General features: G+C 34.9%; 1 protein-coding gene and 2 non-coding genes across 5 annotated transcripts in view; all 3 read right to left on the bottom strand.

Annotated features, from left to right (window-relative positions):
- Window positions 1-19,504, bottom strand: part of UCHL5 (ubiquitin C-terminal hydrolase L5) — a 48,861-nt gene that overhangs the window by 2,886 nt on the left and 26,471 nt on the right. For 2 of the 3 annotated variants that reach the window (XM_003785604.3, XM_023510759.1), the window contains exons 7-10: window positions 16,707-16,770; window positions 10,197-10,299; window positions 8,842-8,955; window positions 4,780-4,878 (exon numbers count right to left, since the gene is read on the bottom strand). In XM_003785604.3, the coding sequence (XP_003785652.2) occupies window positions 4,780-4,878; window positions 8,842-8,955; window positions 10,197-10,299; window positions 16,707-16,770 (380 nt within the window). The remainder of the gene's footprint in view (window positions 1-4,779; window positions 4,879-8,841; window positions 8,956-10,196; window positions 10,300-16,706; window positions 16,771-19,504) is intronic. The other variant, XM_012802707.2, reaches the window with a different exon arrangement.
- Window positions 8,693-8,799, bottom strand: LOC111723856. The gene has a single exon (XR_002772304.1). It is a non-coding gene; the product is annotated as a U6 spliceosomal RNA (small nuclear RNA).
- On the bottom strand, window positions 19,193-19,313 carry LOC111723831. Its single transcript, XR_002772285.1, has one exon. It is a non-coding gene; the product is annotated as a small nucleolar RNA SNORA32 (small nucleolar RNA).

Below are 19,504 nucleotides of genomic sequence, written 5' to 3'. Positions count from 1 at the left end.
AAAAAAAAAAAAAGAAAGTAAATAATGGCTGGAAGGTGCTTCTAATAAGTAACATATCTGAGACTTAAACTCAGATGTGTAATCTGTTCTGCCTTTGTTAAAAAATAAAAAATTACATTTCTAAGTAGCATGGAAAAATATGTTAAAACTATTTTCTTTTTACACAGAATGCCAATGAGATATTAAAAATTACTGACTGTAATTACTGTAGCTCTCAGTCCGCAGGGCACCAGCCACATACACCAAGGGTGGCGGGTTCAAACTCAGCTGGGACAACTAAAACAACAATGACAACTGCAACAACAACAAAAAAATAGCTAGGCATTGTGGCAGGTGCCTGTAGTCCCAGCTACTCAGGAGGCTGAAGCAAGAGAATTGCTTAAACCCAAGAGTTTGAGTTTGCTGTGAGTTGCAATGCCATGGCACTCTATCCAGGGCCACAAAGTGAGACTCTGTCTCAAAAAAAAAAAAAAAAAGAAAAAGAAAAAAATTACTGACTCAGCTGGACATGGTGCCTCACAGCTGTAATCCTAGCACTCTGGGAGGCCAAGGCAGGAGGATCCCTTGAGCTTATGAGTTTGAGACCACCCTAAGAAAGAGCAAGACCCTGTCTTTATTAAAAATAAAAAAATTAGCCAGTGTAGCAGCATACACCTATAGTCCCAGCTGTTCAGGAGGGTGAGGAAAGAGGATCACTTGAATCCAAGAGTTTGAGGTTGCAGTAAACTATTAGGATGCCACTGCACTCTAGCCTGGCAACAGAGTAAGACTATCTCAAAAAAAAAGAAAGAAAGAAAGAAAGAAAAACCCAAAAATTACTGACTCAAATCAGATAATTCTTTAATAATAGATGTTAATGTAGATATTATTGTGATTAGCTTTAAAGATTCTACCTTATTTCTATTAAGAGACAGAACAAGGTTAACAACCTAAGGATGTGGGGAGAGGGGAAGGAGGGGGAGAGGGTGGAGGGAGAGGGATTCGAGGGTTCACTTCTATGGTTCATCTTGCAAGGGTACAAGTGAATCTTTCAATGAGTATAATATGAATGTTTTGACATAATAACTAAGAAAGTTACATGAAGGCTATGTTAACCAGTTTGATGGAAGTGTCTTGGATTGTGTGTGAAAACACCACACTGTACCCCCAAAGTGCATCAATGTACACAGTTACCATTCAATAAAATAAATAAACAAATAAATAAATAAATATTTTAAATCAATCTTTAAATAAAAAACTCTCCTCAAAAAAAAAAAAAGAGACAGAACAAGTAAGCTCTAAAGATTACTTACATGTATTACCAATTATATCATAATGTCTTAGTAAAGTATGGATAAAATTCAGTATCATGAGGTTGCTTTGGAACTCTCAGAGCAACTGCATCTGTGATTTTACATTATGGTAGGTGTTCGTTAAAAACTTGAGATAGATAATGATTCAGATTTACATATAAAAGTTGGGGGAAAAAATTAAAGAACAGGGGCTTGGTGCCCAAGGCTGGCAGGTTTGAACGCAGCCATGACCAGCTAAACAACAGTAACAACTGCAACAAAAAATAGCCAGGCATTGTGGCAGGCACCTGTAGTCCCAGCTACTTGGGAGTCTGAAGCAAGAGAATTCCTTAAGCCCAAGAGTTTGAGGTTGCTGTGAGCTGTGAAGCCACAGCACTCAATCAAGGGTGACATAGTGACACTCTGTCTCAAAAAAAAACAAATTATAAGTATACCTAAATAAACAAGTTTCACAAATGGAAACTTAACCTAGGCAATTTTATGTTATATTTTAAGGAACAGATTTGGTAGACAGTAGAATTTTTAACTGTGTATTTTCAGGTTACTTCCTGAGAAGTTTTTAAGTAATGTATACTTAACAAACTCAGCAGATAAGGGCAGAAGCCTCATCTGGAGGAACAAAAACATGTATAATATAAAATCTTAGCCAAGTTTATTATAGTTATATGCTCAAAAGAGAATCAAAGTCTTTATCCTTTATAAATTATTCTATAAAATGAAAATATTTTAGCTCAAATGCTTTTATGCCATCATGGGCTAGAGGCAACTGGCTCAGTCACTCAAAAATCTGATGCTAGGTGATCTTAGAACAGGTGCACCTTTCTTATTTGGTTGCTTTTACTAACTTTGTTCTCATATGCTATTTTTCCTTAAAAAAGTAGAAAATAAAAACCCCACCATTCCAATTTAATGATCTATTTCTGAATTCTCCACTAATTTTTCTTAAAAGTATTACTATTAAGTAATTATCACTAGTAGAGCCTTTATATAATTATAAAAACCTAATCTTAATCTATTCTAACAGTTTTTAAACTGCTTCATTTTTAACATTTGCACTTATCAGCATATAGTGATATTCTGATAAATTTTTTTTTCAAAATAAGATGAACAAAATTACAGTTGTGCTAAGAAAGCTGATATACTGGTACACAGTAAAATTTCAACCACAGATTTTAAATTTTATGGATGTGAAACCGCAAGTGTCTAAAAAGATATTGAGATACTACTCGGTGCTTGCTACCCAGGAACCTTAGCATGACTTTATTCTGGCATTTATCGGAATAATACTATTTATCATAGTACTATGATTGTTTGTTTATTCCTTTTACAAACCTCATTATGAGCTGCTTAAGACCAAGGCATGTATCTTAATTATATGTACATTTTTGGGCCTTAATAGACTGCCTGGCATATAGTTGTAGCTAGATAACCGTTTGGTGAATAATTAGAAACATTTCAAGAATTTCAACTAGACAATGACTTTGAATTAGTTTCAGAACCTAGAAGAATTACAGATATTGCATATGTACAAGAAATAAATGTATCTCAATACTGTTTATGAAATATTAATTAGCAAAATCGGCAAAACACAAGGTGAATAATTACCTTCCTTAAGAAAACAAATGCAAAGGCAACTGAGTTGGTGTTCCACTAAGATTAGGTGTTCATATACTGCCACCTTGTGTCCAAACTAATGTGAACTGAGGAATTACAGTTCTAATGCAAAGTTGAAAGCTATTCTTTACTCTCTCAAACAAAGCTAGGGATATCATTTCATTAAAAATCAAACTAGAGGCTCGGCGCCTGTGGCTGAAGCGGCTAAGGCGCCAGCCTCATACACCTAAGGTGGCGGGTTCGAATCCCCAGCCCAGACCCGCCAAACAACCATGATGGCTGCAACCAAAAAATGGCCAGGCGTTGTGGCGGGCGCCTGTGGTCCCAGCTACTTGGGAGGCTGAGGCAGAAGACTCGCTTGAGCCTAGGAGTTGGAGGTTGCTGTGAGCTGTGATGCCATGGCACTCTACCCAGGGGGATAGCTGGAGGCTCTGTCTCAAAAAAAAATCAAACTAGAGAGGTCCTTTTCAAAAAACATTATATCCACAGGCCAATTTTAAAGTAAAATTTATGTACTTAAAATTTGTCTAAGGGTCCTTAATAACATTTACCTATACTTCAAATCTGATAAATCCCATGATTTAGCACATTATATTGTGTTCAAAAATTTTAATACAGAGATATTTCATAGCGTATCATGCCATGAACACCATGTCTAGGTACTCTTGTTAACCAAGTAATTTAAAAACCACAAGACCCTGATTGTAAATCTAAAACTTTAAAGATCAGTTTCCATGAGCAGAAAAACCTACGGAGTACGTGACACACTCCCGGATGAAGGGCTCAACCACCACTTGGACTTTACCTAACAAACACAAACAATGTAATAACCTAATCATTTTACCTTGTATTAATCTGAAAGTTAAAAAAAAAAAGAAAAAATACCTATGGTGGAGAAAGTATTTAGCAGTCTTCTGCAAAAATTTTTGCATAATGCTAAAAGTTGGGGCACATGCTTCAAATAATAAGGTATATATAAAAAATTATTAAGTCACATCTCATATTACTTGTAATTTATAATATGAAATAATTTGGTTGAGAAGCATCTTTGCTTTGTAAACTTTAAAATTAGTAAGAAAAATATACCCACCATAGATTCTGCTCTTTAAGTTAATGGTCCAAAATTTTATTTGCCTAGTAGTGTCTACTCAAAGTGTCTCTCAAAATGTGGTACACAGACCAGCTGCATTAGGAGCACTTGAGGAATTTATTAAAGATTCCTTCCCCTTTATCAGAGTATCTGGGGAAGGGCCAGGTAACATGTATTTTAAAGAGGATCAGCAATGGTCACTTTCGGAAACACTAATTTACAGTTTTAAATTTAAAGACAATTTAAATGCATTTCATATGTTCAATGAATATTTTACTACGTTACTTACTAAAGGAAAAATTATAGAAATCAGAGTTTTTCAACTAATGTATGCTAGTTTTCCCTCAGTGGAAAGTAAACTAGATTAGGAATAAGGATACCTATTACCTAGTCTAGGCTACTCTTTTTACCCCATCAATGTCCATTCTAGTTCTAAATTCCATTATATCAACTCAAAGTCCTGCCAAATTAAACAAGAAAAAAACTATTATTTCAATTACTAGCATGAAAAATCTGTTTTTGCTTAAAGAAATAGTCTTAAATTTTAACACACTATAACCTGAGTTCTTGACACTAAGAATTCTAGAAGGCTAAAAAGCAAGTAGAGAAATTATTTTTATTTTACAGTATCAGGCTGAACTAATTCTCACAGAACACAAGAGATAAACAAAATAATAAAAATAAAAGCTTCAACAAATTTTACTTCTATTTATGCCCCCCAAAATATTTTATGTTAGTGAAGAACCTAACCCTAATTTAAATAGTCACCTATAAAATACTTACCTTTTCTACTAGTGGAATTAACTGTTGGTGTTCTGCTAACGTCTTTAATAGTTCCATAATGAAAGGCAAATAATTATGCTTCCTTCTGATATTCTCAATCTGAAAACAAAAAAGTTATCAAATCATTCTGAGTTTGCATCCAACTCAAAATAAAAATGGGATAAGATCCTACATACTCATCAGAAAAAATATTAATGAGATTCTATTCCCACTGAGTATGAAGATTAATAAATTAAAACATGTGTCTTGGGCATGGCTTTCTACTCTAAACTACAGCTAACAGAGGACTTTAAAAGTTCAAGCTAGGAGCCAGGCACAGTGGTTCACACCTGTAATCCTAGCACTTTGGGGGGCTAAGAAGGTGGATCGGTTGAATTCAGGAGTTCAAGAGCAAGAGTCTCTACTAATAATAGAAAAACTAGCTGGGTATTATGGCAGGAACCTATAGTCTAAGCTACTGAGGAGTCTGGACTGCTTGGACCCAGGAGTTGGAGGTTGCTGTGAGCTATGACACCATCGTACTCCAGACTGGGCAACAGAGTGAGACTCTGCTTCAAAAAAAAAAAAAAAAAAAAAAATACCTAGGATTACTTATAACAATGTCTTATAGAAGTAACTTATAAATCAACACCCTAGGTACTACACCTGTGCCTGTCTAGAGCTGCAGTCCCCAACCCTAGGAACTAGACTGCACAGCAAGAAGTGAGCAGCAGGCAAGCAAAGCTTCATCCGTTTTTATAGCCACAGCCCACTGCTCACACCACTGCCTGAGCTCTGCCTCCTATCAAATCAGTAGACAGACTAGATTCTCACAGGAGTGCAAATCCTACAGTTAAACCGCACATGCAAGGAATCTAGGTGACACCCCTCACAAGAATCTAAAGTGGACCTGAGGTGGGCTCCCTGATTCCACGTTATGGTCAGCTGTATAATTATTTCACTGTATATTACAATGTAATTATAGAAATAAAGTGCACAATAAATGTAATGTGCTTAAGTCATCCCCAAACCATCCTCCTCAACACATACCCAACTCCTTCTCTAGTCCATGAAAAAGTGGTTTTCCATGAAACTCAGTTCCTGGTGCCAAAAAGGTTGGGGATGGCCGGTCTAGAGAACACCCTCTCAAGCTATATAATTCTTGGTTTTCCTTGTTTTTGAACTATTATATATTCTACTTGGTAGAGGTTTAACTGACTGCCATTCTTCCATAGGGGGAAAAAAAAACTGCCCTCCTTTGTAAATTCATTAAACATTTCTTCACTTCATATAGGTTTGAGCTCCTTTGACTTCCTCCTTGAACTAGTTGTGATATCTTACGATTCCTTTAGTCAATTAATTAAATGATATCTTAACACTAGTTAATTTTATATCAGTATGAGAATCATTTTACCTTTTTCATTTCTAAAAATTTTTTATTATTTTTAAAAGTCTAAATAGGAAAGACCATTTTACCTTTTTTTAAACAAAGCATTCTCAACATATCAGGTAAAGATTCTGAAAACTTTTAGAAGTCTGTGTTTTATTTAAAGCAGATATTAAAAGTTAATTACATAGTAACTCTGCATAAGGACATATAATGATGGGCTGTTAGTTTTTCTAAAATACCATGTGAAATGAACCAGTCACAGTGGCTCACACCTATAATCCCAGCATTTGGGAAACCAAGGCATGTGGATTGCCTGAGCTCACAGGTTTGAGACCAGCCTAAGCCAGAGCGAGACCCTGTCTCTTTAAAAAATACCCAGGCATTGTGGCGGCCCTGTAGTCCCAACTACTTGGGAGGCTGAGGCAAGAGTATCACTTGAACCCAAGAGTTTGAGGTTACTGTGAGCTAAGATGCCATGGCACTCTACAAAGGGTGGCCAAATGAGATTCTGTCAAAAAAAAAAAAACATGTGAAATAGAAAATAATAACTGCTAAAGTTTTCATCTCTTACTTTCCTGTCTTGTCTCCACAAACTTGGCCCTTCCTTTTACCTGCCTGGAATACTCTGAAGCCTGCCTGCCCCTACCACTCCTACCTGAAGAAACCCTACTAGTTCAAGGCCCATTTATTTTATTTAGCAATCATTTTTTGTCTGTTAAGTATGATGCAAAGCACTATAATGACAGTCTAGTGAGTAATAAAAAGAAAAAGGACACTTCTTGGCTTCAACTGAGATTCAAATAAAAAACAATCCATTTTTCTTCTTAAAAAATTTTTTTGGGGACGGTCTTTGTTTGTCGCTGGGTTAGAGTGCAATAGCAACATAGCTCACTGCAAACTCAAACCCCTGGGCTCATGTGACCTTCCTGCTTCAGCCTCCTGAGTAGGTGGTATAACAGACATGTGTCACCATATCCAGCTAATTTTTCTATTTTTTGCAGAGGCAGGTACGTCACTCTTGCTTAGGTGTCACTCAAACTCCTGGTTTCAAGCAATTCTACTACCTCGGCCTCCCAACGTGCTGGGATTACAGGCATGAACCATTTTGCCTGGCCTGAAAAACAATCCTTTTATTATTGTAACATACAAGAGAAATGATACAAGTTTCACATTCAAAATCATACAAAATTTAAAGTTCTCGCCACTCTTTTCACTTTTCTGAAAAGAGCTTATCAGACAGATTATAAGTGAAAGAGAATATTAATAAAGATAATCTTGCTTCCATATTTGACTCTGAATTACACAAATTTTTGATATAACTAAATAAAATTAAATCAGAATTTTTTTTAAATCTAAAAAACTTGAAAGCAAAGTTAAGAGGAAAAATTTTTAAGTAAATTTAAAATGTAGAATTTGATATATATCCAAAATGAGACATATCCTAAGGAATAAAATGAACTTCAGAAAAAAACTTTTCAATTGTTATTAATAGTAAAGATATTACTATTCTGAACCTTTTAATATATTCATATGTATACACATATATTATATACATACTATACATATATGGCACAGCCTGGCATGGTGGCTCATGCCTATAATCCTAGCACTCTGGGAGGCCGAGGTGGGTGGATCACTTGAGCTCACAAGTTCAACACCAGCATGCGTAAGAGTGACACCCGTCCCTAAAAACAACAACTAGGCATTGTAACAGGTGACTGTAGTCCCAATTACTCAAGAGTCTGAGGCAACAGGATCACTTGAGCCCAAGAATTTGAGATTGCTATGAGCTATGATGCCATAGCACCCTACTGAGGACAAGCAAGTGAGACTCTGTCTCAAAAAAAAAAAAAAAAGGCATTAAGCAATAAGTAGTTACATTAATATTGTTCAGAACCAAGATGTCAGCTTAAGAAATATAAATTCTTAACTTCTTCAAGTATAAGCCCTTTAATCCTAATATGAATTCATGATGTATTTGTTCTTCAAAAATAAAACTAGAAACAAACAAAACTTTATTTCTCAGCTCTAAAAAGTACCCAGAAATAATCACCAACTAAGTAGTACTAAGCCCATAAGCACACAGAGAGTGGTTTCTAAATATCATTTCCCAGTAAGGGAAACCAGGACTTCTTTTAAAAAAAAAAAAAGGCTGATTCCAAGTCTGAAGCAAGAAATATACAAGATAAATCTGAATCATCTTTTTATAACAGAAAGCAAGGATGCTATCAAAGACTAAAAGGGTTATGTCACAAAGACTTAGGAGTTAGCCTGAAGTGGTCTCCAATGGCCACAGATGGTATAATTTGAGCATCGATAAGAATAATAACTGCAATAAACTGAAATATCAAACAGATTAAGAATCCGTTACTAATAATACTTCACAGAAATAAAACAGAAAGAAACCTCACTACCCCTCTTTGGAGGATGCCAGAAAACTACTACATTGCGAAAAATGGCAATGGTGGGAAGCACAGCAATCAACGTTCCATATATTCTTCTCTCAGAATAGACTGCTCTACATCAAAACATTTTTTTTTTTTTTTAAATATGGAACGCTTCACGAATTTGCATGTCATCCTTGCGCAGGGGCCATGCTAATCTTCTCTGTATCGTTCCAATTTTAGTATATGTGCTGCTGAAGCAAGCACTCTACATCAAAACATTAAAAGAAAACAAAGTTTAAAACGTACCTTGTATCTCTTTAATTTCTGTACTTCTTCTTCAATAAGCATCTGATTTTTGGCAACTTCTGACTGAATAGCACTTAACATACTATTACCCTGATCTGTATCCATGGGTTCCTCCTTAGGAGAAAGACAAAGAAATAGCATACCCTAATGACTGAAGCATTAAGTCCAGAATACTTTTAAATAACAAGCATAGAACAATTATTTTCACATACCTGCCTAAAACAGAAATTGAAGGATAAACGCCCGGAACAGTACCTTCAATATTTCCATATTCTAGAATACAAATAAATTTTTACCTAAAACCCACCTGTACTGTCATATACTACAGGCAGTCCCTGGGTTACAAATGAGATTTTTGCTCCATTTGTAGGGGTGTATTGAATGTCAGTCAAATGTTTGTAACTTGGGGGCTTACTGTAATAGCCTCCATTTTTAAGTGCAAGTTGTAAATAAATGGGATGTTTGTAACTTGGGGATTGCCTGCATATTACTATAATCATCTATTGAGCTATAAAATAAATCTGCTCAAATACACTCTTACAAAAATATGATCGAAGGATTGTAAAAATGACTTTGTTACTAAATCTCTTCTCTAATCATCTTTACCACAGAAAAATAAACGTAAGAACTAGGAAATATTACTTATGAATCCAAATGTACATAATTAACTTTTCGAGAAATATATTCCAACTTGCTTAATTATGTAATAGAATCACAGTACATAATTAAATATAATTATAATTCAGTTGATGCCTGTAATCCCAACACTTTGGGAGACTAAGGTGGGAAACTTGCTTGAGGACAGGAGTTCAAGACCAGCCCGAGCAAAAGCAAGGCCTTATCTACATAAAGAATAGGAAAATTAGCTAGGCTTGGTGGTACGTGCCTATAGTCCCAGCTCTTTGGCAGGCTGAGGAAGGAAGACCGCTTGAGCCCAGAAGTTTGGGGTTGCAGTGAGCTATAATGATGCCACTGCACCCTGGCCTGACCCTGACTCAAAGATCAAAACTGTAATTATTAATACTTAGGACTTACCATTTGTCAGTCATTATTTTAAGTGGTTTACATGTACTTCCCCATTTAATTCTCTTGACAACCTTGTAAGATAAATACTATTATCCTCGTGCTACACGAAGAAACTGAGGTACAAAGAAATATACTCAAATTCATACATCTACTAAGTGGCAAAGCCAGGAACTTAATCCAAGCAGCATGAATCTGGACTGTATTCTCTTAACCTCCAGTCAGTATACTTCATTAAATCTATACGTTAAAAAAATACATAGTAAATATTTTCCCTGAGAGAATAACTAAGCTAAACTTTGTACTTTTATTAAAAACACATGGCTACAAACCTCTGCAAGTTGTTTCTGTAACTCTGCTATCTTCTGTTCATATATCATTTTTCTGTCAGATACAATGGCCATTAGGTTAAATCGAATTTCCCCTTCACTATACCTAGAAGAAAGTTATTTTAAAATTTATAATGTAATAAAGAATTGTGAAACCTACTGTTAAGATAATCTGTTGTGATTACCTCATGATTCTCTGGGGCAAATAAAAATCTGTCAATTGGCTAACAATAAAAATTGATACTTTAAAAAAGCCTTCATATATGAAAGACAACTGCAGGCTCCCCAAAATTAGCTAAATCTAATCACTCACAAATATTTTTAAATGTTCTAAAATATTACCCCACTTAAAACACCTGCAACAATGAATCTGAAATAACAAATATTTTTATCAATTTCCCTACTTTAAAAGAAATATAGCAACTCATTTACTTAAGATGTTAGAAAAAGCAAAGACCCCACATTTTTTGGATTAATTATACTGGCAGCTTTATAGTAATACTCTGTACTATACATTTTTTTTGGCAAGTCATGATACAGTTTCTACTTTTAATAAAAATACTTTAAATTTTTATTTATGTTTTACATTATATATATTTACATAATATTTTATTAATATGTAATTATATCCTATAGTAAAATTTATGAATGCTGTTTGATTTTCACTACTCTGATACCAATCAAACAGCTCTTACCCAAAGCTTGTTCATCGTTGGGACTGATATTTAAAAAAATTAGCAAGTAGTACTCAATCAGGAAGAAAAGATATAGAAAATGTAGGATCATTTTTTCATTCGTTCATCTCTAAGAGTTTGTCATACATAGTTTTCTAATTGCAAAGAATATGGCCCAATATAACAATTGTGCTTTGAGTTATGTAAAAAATGCTTTTTAAATGCTATTTGTGGAACTTTCATGTTCCTATCCCTCCCATTAAACACAACCTAAAAGTCCTAGACATCATATATTTTTTAAAAAAAGAGAGAGGTCAGACAAAGTGGCTCACGCCTATAATCTTAGCACTCTGGGAAGCCAAGATGGGTGGACTGCTTGAGCTTAGGAGTTTGAGACCATCCTGCGCAAGAGCAAGAACTCTGTCTCTACTAAAACTAGAAAAACTAGCAAGCACTGTGGCAGTTGTCTGTAGTCCCAGTTACTCAGGAGGCTGAGGCAGGAGGATCACTTGAGCCGAGGAGCTTCAGGTTGATTGGAGCAACAGAGTGAAAATAAATAAATGAATGAATAAAATAAGAGAGAGGAAAAGAGAGAGAGAGAGAAATCCTGAAAGTTGGATAAAAGGCAAACAAGTTAGGAAACTCAGGACCCAAGAATGAAATAACAGTTGACTTCCCTATAGTTCTTTTTCTGCCTCACATATCCCAGACTTGGAGGTAAAGAAACCAGCAACCCAGAACTATCAACAGAAAGAGAAAAAAAAGACCCAAAAATATCTGCTATCTCTAGCCAGACAGAAAAGGGGCAGCCTCAAAAGACAGAAAACTTTCAGACAACAATCACTCTTTTATAGTCAGACATGACTGAAAAATCTACAACTCCACCTTTTCCACAACAGCAAAAGCAGAGTCAAGAGTACAGACCTCCAACCTTATCAGGCTTTAACTTGGCTGGGCGCAGTGGTTCACACCTGTAATCCTAGCACTTGGGAGGCCGAGGTGGGGGGATTGCCTGAGCTCATAGGTTTGATACCAGCTGGAGCCAGAGTGAGACCTTGTCTCTAAAAATAACCGGATGTTGTGACGGGTATCTGTAGTCCCAGCTACTCTGGAGGCGGAAAGAAGACAATTGCTTGAGCCCAAGAGTTTGAGTTTGCTGTGAGCTGTGAAGCCACAGCACTCTACCATGGGCGACAAAGTGAGACCCAGTAACTCTGTGAAAAAAAGAAACAAAAAAGGCACCTATGTTGGTATTTCAAATGGTTGAGCAGGTTTATCCCTACCAGGTGGTAAAGATAACACTCATTAGCAGTATCAAAGGACACCAAATGGGATCAGTGGAGAACAATAATAAGGCCCTGCTACCCCTCTCAGTCAGAGTGGTATCAGTAAAAACCCTGCTGGGGGCTGAAACTTCCACCCCTGTCCAGCAGTAACAAGGAACCTCATTCCAGCTCAGAAGTCAGTGGTCTATTAGGGAACCTAGACTTCTACTCCCACACCGGGAACTAATGAGGCAAAGCCTCCAATTTATCCTGCCAGAGCAGTGTTCAGAAAAACCAACCAAAACAGAAATTAAATAAGATCCACTTTTATCATATAACACTCAAAATATTTAGGTTTCCATCAATAATGCCTCATTGTATTAAAAACCATGAAAATCTGAACCTGAATGGAAAAGACACTTGATAGTAAAATGACAGATATTGGAATTATCTGTGAAAGATTTTTAAAAAGACATTATAAAAATTATTCAGTGAAAGTATAAACACATTGAAAATAAACAAAAAATTTCGAGTTTCAGCAAAGAAATAGAAGATATAAAAAAGAACCAAATGGAATTTTTACAACTGTAACATATAATAACCAAAATAAAAAAAAATTATTGAGCTTAGTGATGAGCTCAACAGTAGTACGACGGAGACAGAGGAAGAATCAGTAAACTGGAAGACAGAACCACAGACACTACCCAATCTGAACAGAGATAACAAGAAAATAGACTGAATGAAAAATTAACAATCCCTCAGGGACCTGTGGGACTAAAACAAGGATCTATCATTTAAGTCCTCAGAGTCCAGGAAGAGGAGGAGAAGGACAATGAGGTTGAAAAGGTATGCTAGGATCCAGTGGCTAAAAACTTCCCTAATTTAACAAGACACAAACCTACACATTTAATAAACTGAGTAAACTTCAAACAAGATACACTTTTAAAAATTCACCCCAAGATATACTGCAGTCAAACTTCTGAAAAATAAAGATGAAGAAAAAAATCTTGAGAGCAACATTAGAAAAACAACATAACCACAGAGGCAAACAATCCAAGTGACAGTATCAGAAACCAGAAAGGCAAGAAGGTAGTGGCATAACATTTTTCAGGTGCTGAAAGATAAGATTTTCAACCCAAACTTCTATGTCCAGTAAAAATATCCTTCTAGAATGAAAGGGAAATCAAGAGATTCTCAGATGAAGAAAAACTAGGAATCTGTTGACAGGGGACCCACGGTAAGGAATGGCTAACCAAAGGCTTCTAAACAGAAAAGAAATGATAAACGCAGTCTTGGAACATCAGCAAAGAAGAAGAATGGAAAGAATAAAAATATACCGTAGGAACATGTAATACTTTTTTCTTCTCTTTAAGTTTTCTAAATTATGTTTCATGATTGAAACAAAAATTATAATAATATCTGATATGGCTCAAAAACATACATAAAAGAATCATTTTTAAAAAGCCATACAGAGAAAGAGACTTAAAAGCACCAGAAATAAATAAAAATGAAATTCTGAAAAATGGTCAAGTAACTCACAGGAAGGCGAGAAAAGGATAAGATAGAAATTTTTTTAAAAGCAGAAAACAGAAAAAATGAAATGGCAGGAGTAAATCATAACATAAAAGAAATTATATTAAATGTATACTTAATCTTGTATGTCATTTTGTTAAGTCTACTATATTCGATTTAAATGGTTGAAATACACCAAATAAAAGACAGAGAAGACTGTCAGAGTGGATTAAAAAACATGATTCAATACATGCTGCCTACAAGAAACTCATTTCAAAGATAATACAAATAAGTTGAAAATAAAAGTAAACCAAAAAAATACCATGCATACATGAATCATACAAAAAGCAGGAGTGGCTATGTGTTACAAAAAGTTAAATTTTACAGCAAAGAAAATTAAATAGACAGAGAGGGACATAACATAATAAATAGCTATCACCATATATATACATGCATCAAAGCATAGAACTAGAAAATACATAAAGCAAACAACAAAATTTAAAAAAAAAGAAAACAGACAAATTCAAAACTTTCCCTTTTGCGAATGACATGACTGTCTATTCAGAAAATGCCATGAAATCTGGGTGAGCTCAGCTAGGCCAAAGGCTACAAAGTAGTACAGGGAAAAATTCAACTGTATTTCTATACCTTTGCAATGATCACATGGAAACCAAAAGTGAAAACACAATATTATTTATAATATCACTCAAGAGAATATAAAATGTTTGGGTATAGATCAAATGAAACATGTACAGGATTTGGATGCTAAAAACTAGAAAATGCTGATGAAAGAAATATGAGAAAATATAAATAAATGAAGAGATTTAGCATGTTTATAGATTGGAAAACTCAGCATAGGAAAAACAGCAGTTCTCAAATTAATATAAACATTTGACACAGTTCCTATGAAAATCCCAAGAAGGACTTTTATAGACATAGAGAAAGTTATATGAAAATTTATATGGGCAGGCAGGAAGCTATTTCTACTATAGCTAAAAAAATTTTCATGAATAAAGTGGGAGGCATCAGACTATCTGATTTCAAGGTTTACAGTGTACAATCAAGACCCTATAGTACTGGCGGAGGGACAGAAAATAGATGAATGAAAAGAACAGTAAATCCACAAACAGACCGACACAAATATGCCCAAGGATTTTTTTTACAAAGATATAAGAGCAATTCAGTGGAGGAAGACTAGCCTTCAACAACTGATGTGAGAGCAATTACACATGCACAAGCAAAAAAATGAACCTTGATCTAAACGTCACACCATGTACAAAAATTCACTCAAAACAGATCACAGCCTTAAATGTAAAATGTTAAACTAATTTTTAGAGAAAAGGAGAAAAACATCGGCAGCTAGGGCCAAATAAAGAATTCTTAGACTTGACAACAAGAACACTATTCACAAAATACTGATAATTTGGATGTCACAGAGAATAAGACCTTTAGCTCTGTAAGAGACCACATTGAGAGTATAGGGGATGGGCTATAAAGTGGGAAGAATATTGCACACAACATGTCTGATGAAGGACAATGTAAAGAACTCCAGGGCTCAATAATAAAAAAAAACAAATAATCCCATTAGAAAAAAGGGCAAAAGGCATGAAAAGAGTTTCAAAATTAATAGTAATTATAGAAATGCAGACTAAAACCACAATGAAATATCACACTACACACCTCTTACTGTTTAAAAAATTGTGACATCATCAAATGCTAAAAAGGATGCAAAAAATACATTACTGGTAGAGATGTAAAATGGTGTAGCCACTCTGAAAAAGAGTTTAGTAGTTTCTTGAAAAAACTAAACATGTATTTATCATACAACCCAGCAATGATACTTCTGGGCATTTATCGTAGAGAAATAAAATTTTTTCGTTTCCCCCAAAATTCGTTCCAAAATTTTTTTTTGCGGTTTTTTTCTTATTTGGCCCCCCCAAATCAAAACAATCCAGATGTCCATTAATGGGTGAATAAGCAAAAAAACTGATATATCCACATTACAGAATATTACCCATCAATAAAAAAGGAAATAACTATTGATACACTTAACAACCTGGATTAATCTCCAGACAATTATGCTGAGTAAAAAAACAAATGTAAAAATGTTACATATCACCTGATTCCATTTATATAATATTCTTTAAATGGCAAAATTTTAAAACTAGGAATTAAAGAGTGAGGGAAAGGGAGAGATGGCAAGAGAGGGAAGTGGCTGTGGCTATAAAAGGGCAACATGAAGGATCCTAATGATAATCAAATTGTACTGTGTCTTTACTATAACAATGCAAATATCCTGACTATGATATACTATAGTTTTGCAAGGTAAAGAAGACACATGATCTCTCTGTTTTACATCTTACAACTAAATGCATAGAGTTATCTGAAAACAAATATATATCTCAAAATAAAAAGTTTAAGTTAATATAAAAATCCTCAAAAATAAAATAAAACTCCACAAAATGTGTTACAAATATCTAACAGTACAAAAATCTCTAGCTTAGTAGAGACCTGCATGTTTAGCTTCTTTAAGCTAAAATGACATACTACTATGTGAAATTTAGAGATTTTCTGAATGCATTAAGCTAATCAAGAGTAGATATTTAATATACACATTGTTAAAATGACAATAAAAATTAAAACAATGCTTAAAAACCAGAACGTACAGCTAGTCATATAAACTTGAAATAAACATGAAAAAGCAGTATTTCTCAAACTTCAATTATCTGTATGATTTCTTCAGTCTTTACCATACCTAGTTATTTAGTTAATATTTTTTATAAAGGGACTCAAAATGTTTAGCCTTCTAAGGAATCTTATTTAGCATATAAAACTCACACTTTAGTTTTGTTTTTTTTTAAATCAGAGATTACCTACACATAGGGTAGAGAGTCTTATGATTAATTTCATATGCTAATTATATTTCTTCGATTTCCCATATCTATCTTCAAATAGATAGATATATAACTTTTGTAACAAAAATATTCACTGATGTACCACCACTTACCCCCCCCCAAAAAAACCCCAGAATATTACACCAAAAGGATTAGGTGGACATTTACTTCTGTATTCTTTTTTCTATCACTGGCCTTACTGCACTGATCCAATCATCTTGATTACATGCACCTAGAAAGAAATTTAAAAACAGTTAAAACAAAAATAAAAATAATCAAAATTATTTCGAAGTTCAGTCCAAAATATTTTTAACACACATTTTAGCAAATTCAGGACAGCAGAAAGTATTTTAACAGAACAATGTTAACTTCAATTCTTATCTTCTGGTAATGGTTACAGAAAAGAGTATTATCATAATTAGCATTACCATATATTACTATGTCACTTAGCAGGTGGTAAACAAATGTTTGAGAAAGAAACAAATATGGGCTTTACCTCATTTAAACTAACAACCCTTTGCAATCAAAAATAACTAGCCTCATTTTACAGATGATGAAACTAAAGGCTGGCTAGACGTAATGACTCATGCTCACAATTCTAGCACTTTGGGAGGCCAAGACGGGAGGATTGCTTGATGCCAAGAATGGGAGACTAGCCTGAGCAAGAGGGAGACTGCCATCTCTCCAAAAATCAGAAAAATTGCCTGGATTGGTGGCTTATGCCTGTAATCCTAGCACTCTGGGAGGCCAAGGCGGGTGGACTGACTGAGCTCAGGAGTTTGAGACCAGCCTGAGCCAAGGTGAGACCTGTCTCTAAAAACTGCCAGGCATTGTAGCCTATAGTCCCAGCTACTTGGGAGGCTGAGGCAAGAGAATCACTTGATCCTAAGAGTTTGAGGTTGCTGTGAGTTATGACACCAGAGCACTCTGCTGAGGGCGAGCAAAGTAAGGCTGTCTCACAAAAAAAAATCAGAAAAATTAGCTAAATGTGGTGGAGCACACATGTAGTCCCAGCTACTTGGGATGCTGAAGTAGGAGGACTGCTTGAGCCCAGGAGTTTGAGGTTTGTAGTGAGGTATGAGGATAACACTGCACTCTTTCCAGGGCAATAGAGCTAGACCCTGTCACACAAAAAAGAAAGGCAACAAAAACAAAAACAGAAAGCCAAGAAAAGCCAGCCCGCATGTTAGTGGAAAAGTAAGGATTCAACTCATCTGACTCCCCACAAATGTAACTGTAAAATAACATATTGAAATGCACTCATAATTCATAACCAGTTTTACCCAGTTATTTTAATCCTCTTTTTCATCAGAAGTTATAGCACAGCCACCAGCTAGCTGTATAGCAAATCTGACTCTTCTAGTGTACCTTTCTTCCTTTATATTTATTTTACAGTTCTAATGAATAAAAAAATGTATGACTGGATAGAAGCCAACAGATAAATGCAGAGATGAGATGAACTACCAAAACTTAGCATCTACAAAATTAAAAAAAAATTCTATTAATTTTTTATAAAAGACACAGAATAGTATTTTTAAATATAGAGGTAGCATGTGATCTGCATTGGATAAGCGCACGGTTATTAAAGATGAGCCATGGCAAAAACTACAAACAAAATGAGCCTATGTTAAAATTTTTTTAAATCTAAAAGCTAGTTTTAGGCCAAGCACAGTGGCTCATACCTATAATTCCAGCACTCTGGGAGGCCTACATGAGCTGATTGCTTGAGCTCTGGAATTCGAGACCAGCCTGAACAACAGCGAGACCCCATGTCTAAAAAATAGCCAGGCATTGTGGTGGGCACCTGTAATCCCAGTTACTTGGGAAGCTGAGGCAGGAAAATTGCTTAAGCCCAAGAGTTTGAGGCTGCTATGAGCTGTAATGCCACAGCACTCTACTGAGGGCAACAAAGTGAGACTCTATCTCCAAAAAATAAATTAATTAAAAGCTAGATTTATGAAAAATATATAATATTAGACTCAACTTGAAAGTTTTGTTGGACTTCAGATCTAATTTTTTAAAAAGGGAAAATTTAATGAGGACAAAATAAGGAGTTAAAATTTTTGTGTGGGCTTCTTCTTCAGTAATATTTTAGAACCATAAATTCTCCTTTTTTTTTTTTAAATGGTTACATTTTTTATTCCTTCCACGGAAAACACTAAAAGACTTCGAGCCAAAAATACATGCTGACTTTCTACAAATGGTGTAAAAGTTGATTTTTTATTATGGCAGTAGGAAAAATTAATAAATTTTTATTCAAGGAATTTCACATGTCATTCTCCTTCTGCTGTCCATCTCAATGGCTGGAGTCAATGAAGTTTTACCTTTAAGACAGCCCTTTTTTAATAAACAGATCCTCAATTCACAGTTGTCCTGTTACCCCTACATAATGACAAAAATTTACAGCTCCAAAGATGATCATATAAAACAAGCCTCCCTTAGCTCCACAAACCACCTAGTTATTAGCTGTCCTGAAGAGTTAGCTAAAATTAGCTAGAAATATCTGTTCTGTGAGGCACAAGAGATCCATGCATGCACTGTTCCTGCTGTAAAATCTATTAGACAATCATGGTTGCTCACTTTGTATTTCCACTTGGACAGTGTCACACGCAGGCAATAGAGGGAAAACAATAGTTTAAAATAAAGGGCTAATAAAATGTCCCCAGTAGGCTGAGTGCTAGCAAAGTAGCAGACAGAAAACCTAGTGGAAGTTTTTTTTATGGTCATGTCCACAGCAATTGAGAAACTGCATTCTAAAAGCCTTGGTAATGACCACAGAACCATAAATTCTCAATGGTTCTCAATAACTATTATCATTTTTGCTCATGGTTAGCAACAAGATGGAATCAGGATAAATCTATTCTTTGACACAAAGGATAGCACATTAAAGCACCACCTAAATAGAAACTTAAAAAAAAAAAAGAAAACTTGTTGATTATAAAACAATAAAGTGATTCTTAAAGACC

This window comes from Otolemur garnettii, unplaced genomic scaffold (assembly GCF_000181295.1).
Source record: "Otolemur garnettii isolate 467f Iridium unplaced genomic scaffold, OtoGar3 scaffold00016, whole genome shotgun sequence".
Classification (NCBI taxonomy): Eukaryota; Metazoa; Chordata; class Mammalia; order Primates; family Galagidae; genus Otolemur; species Otolemur garnettii.
Note: the sequence above shows the minus strand (reverse complement) of the source record. Positions and strands in the feature narration are given on the sequence as shown.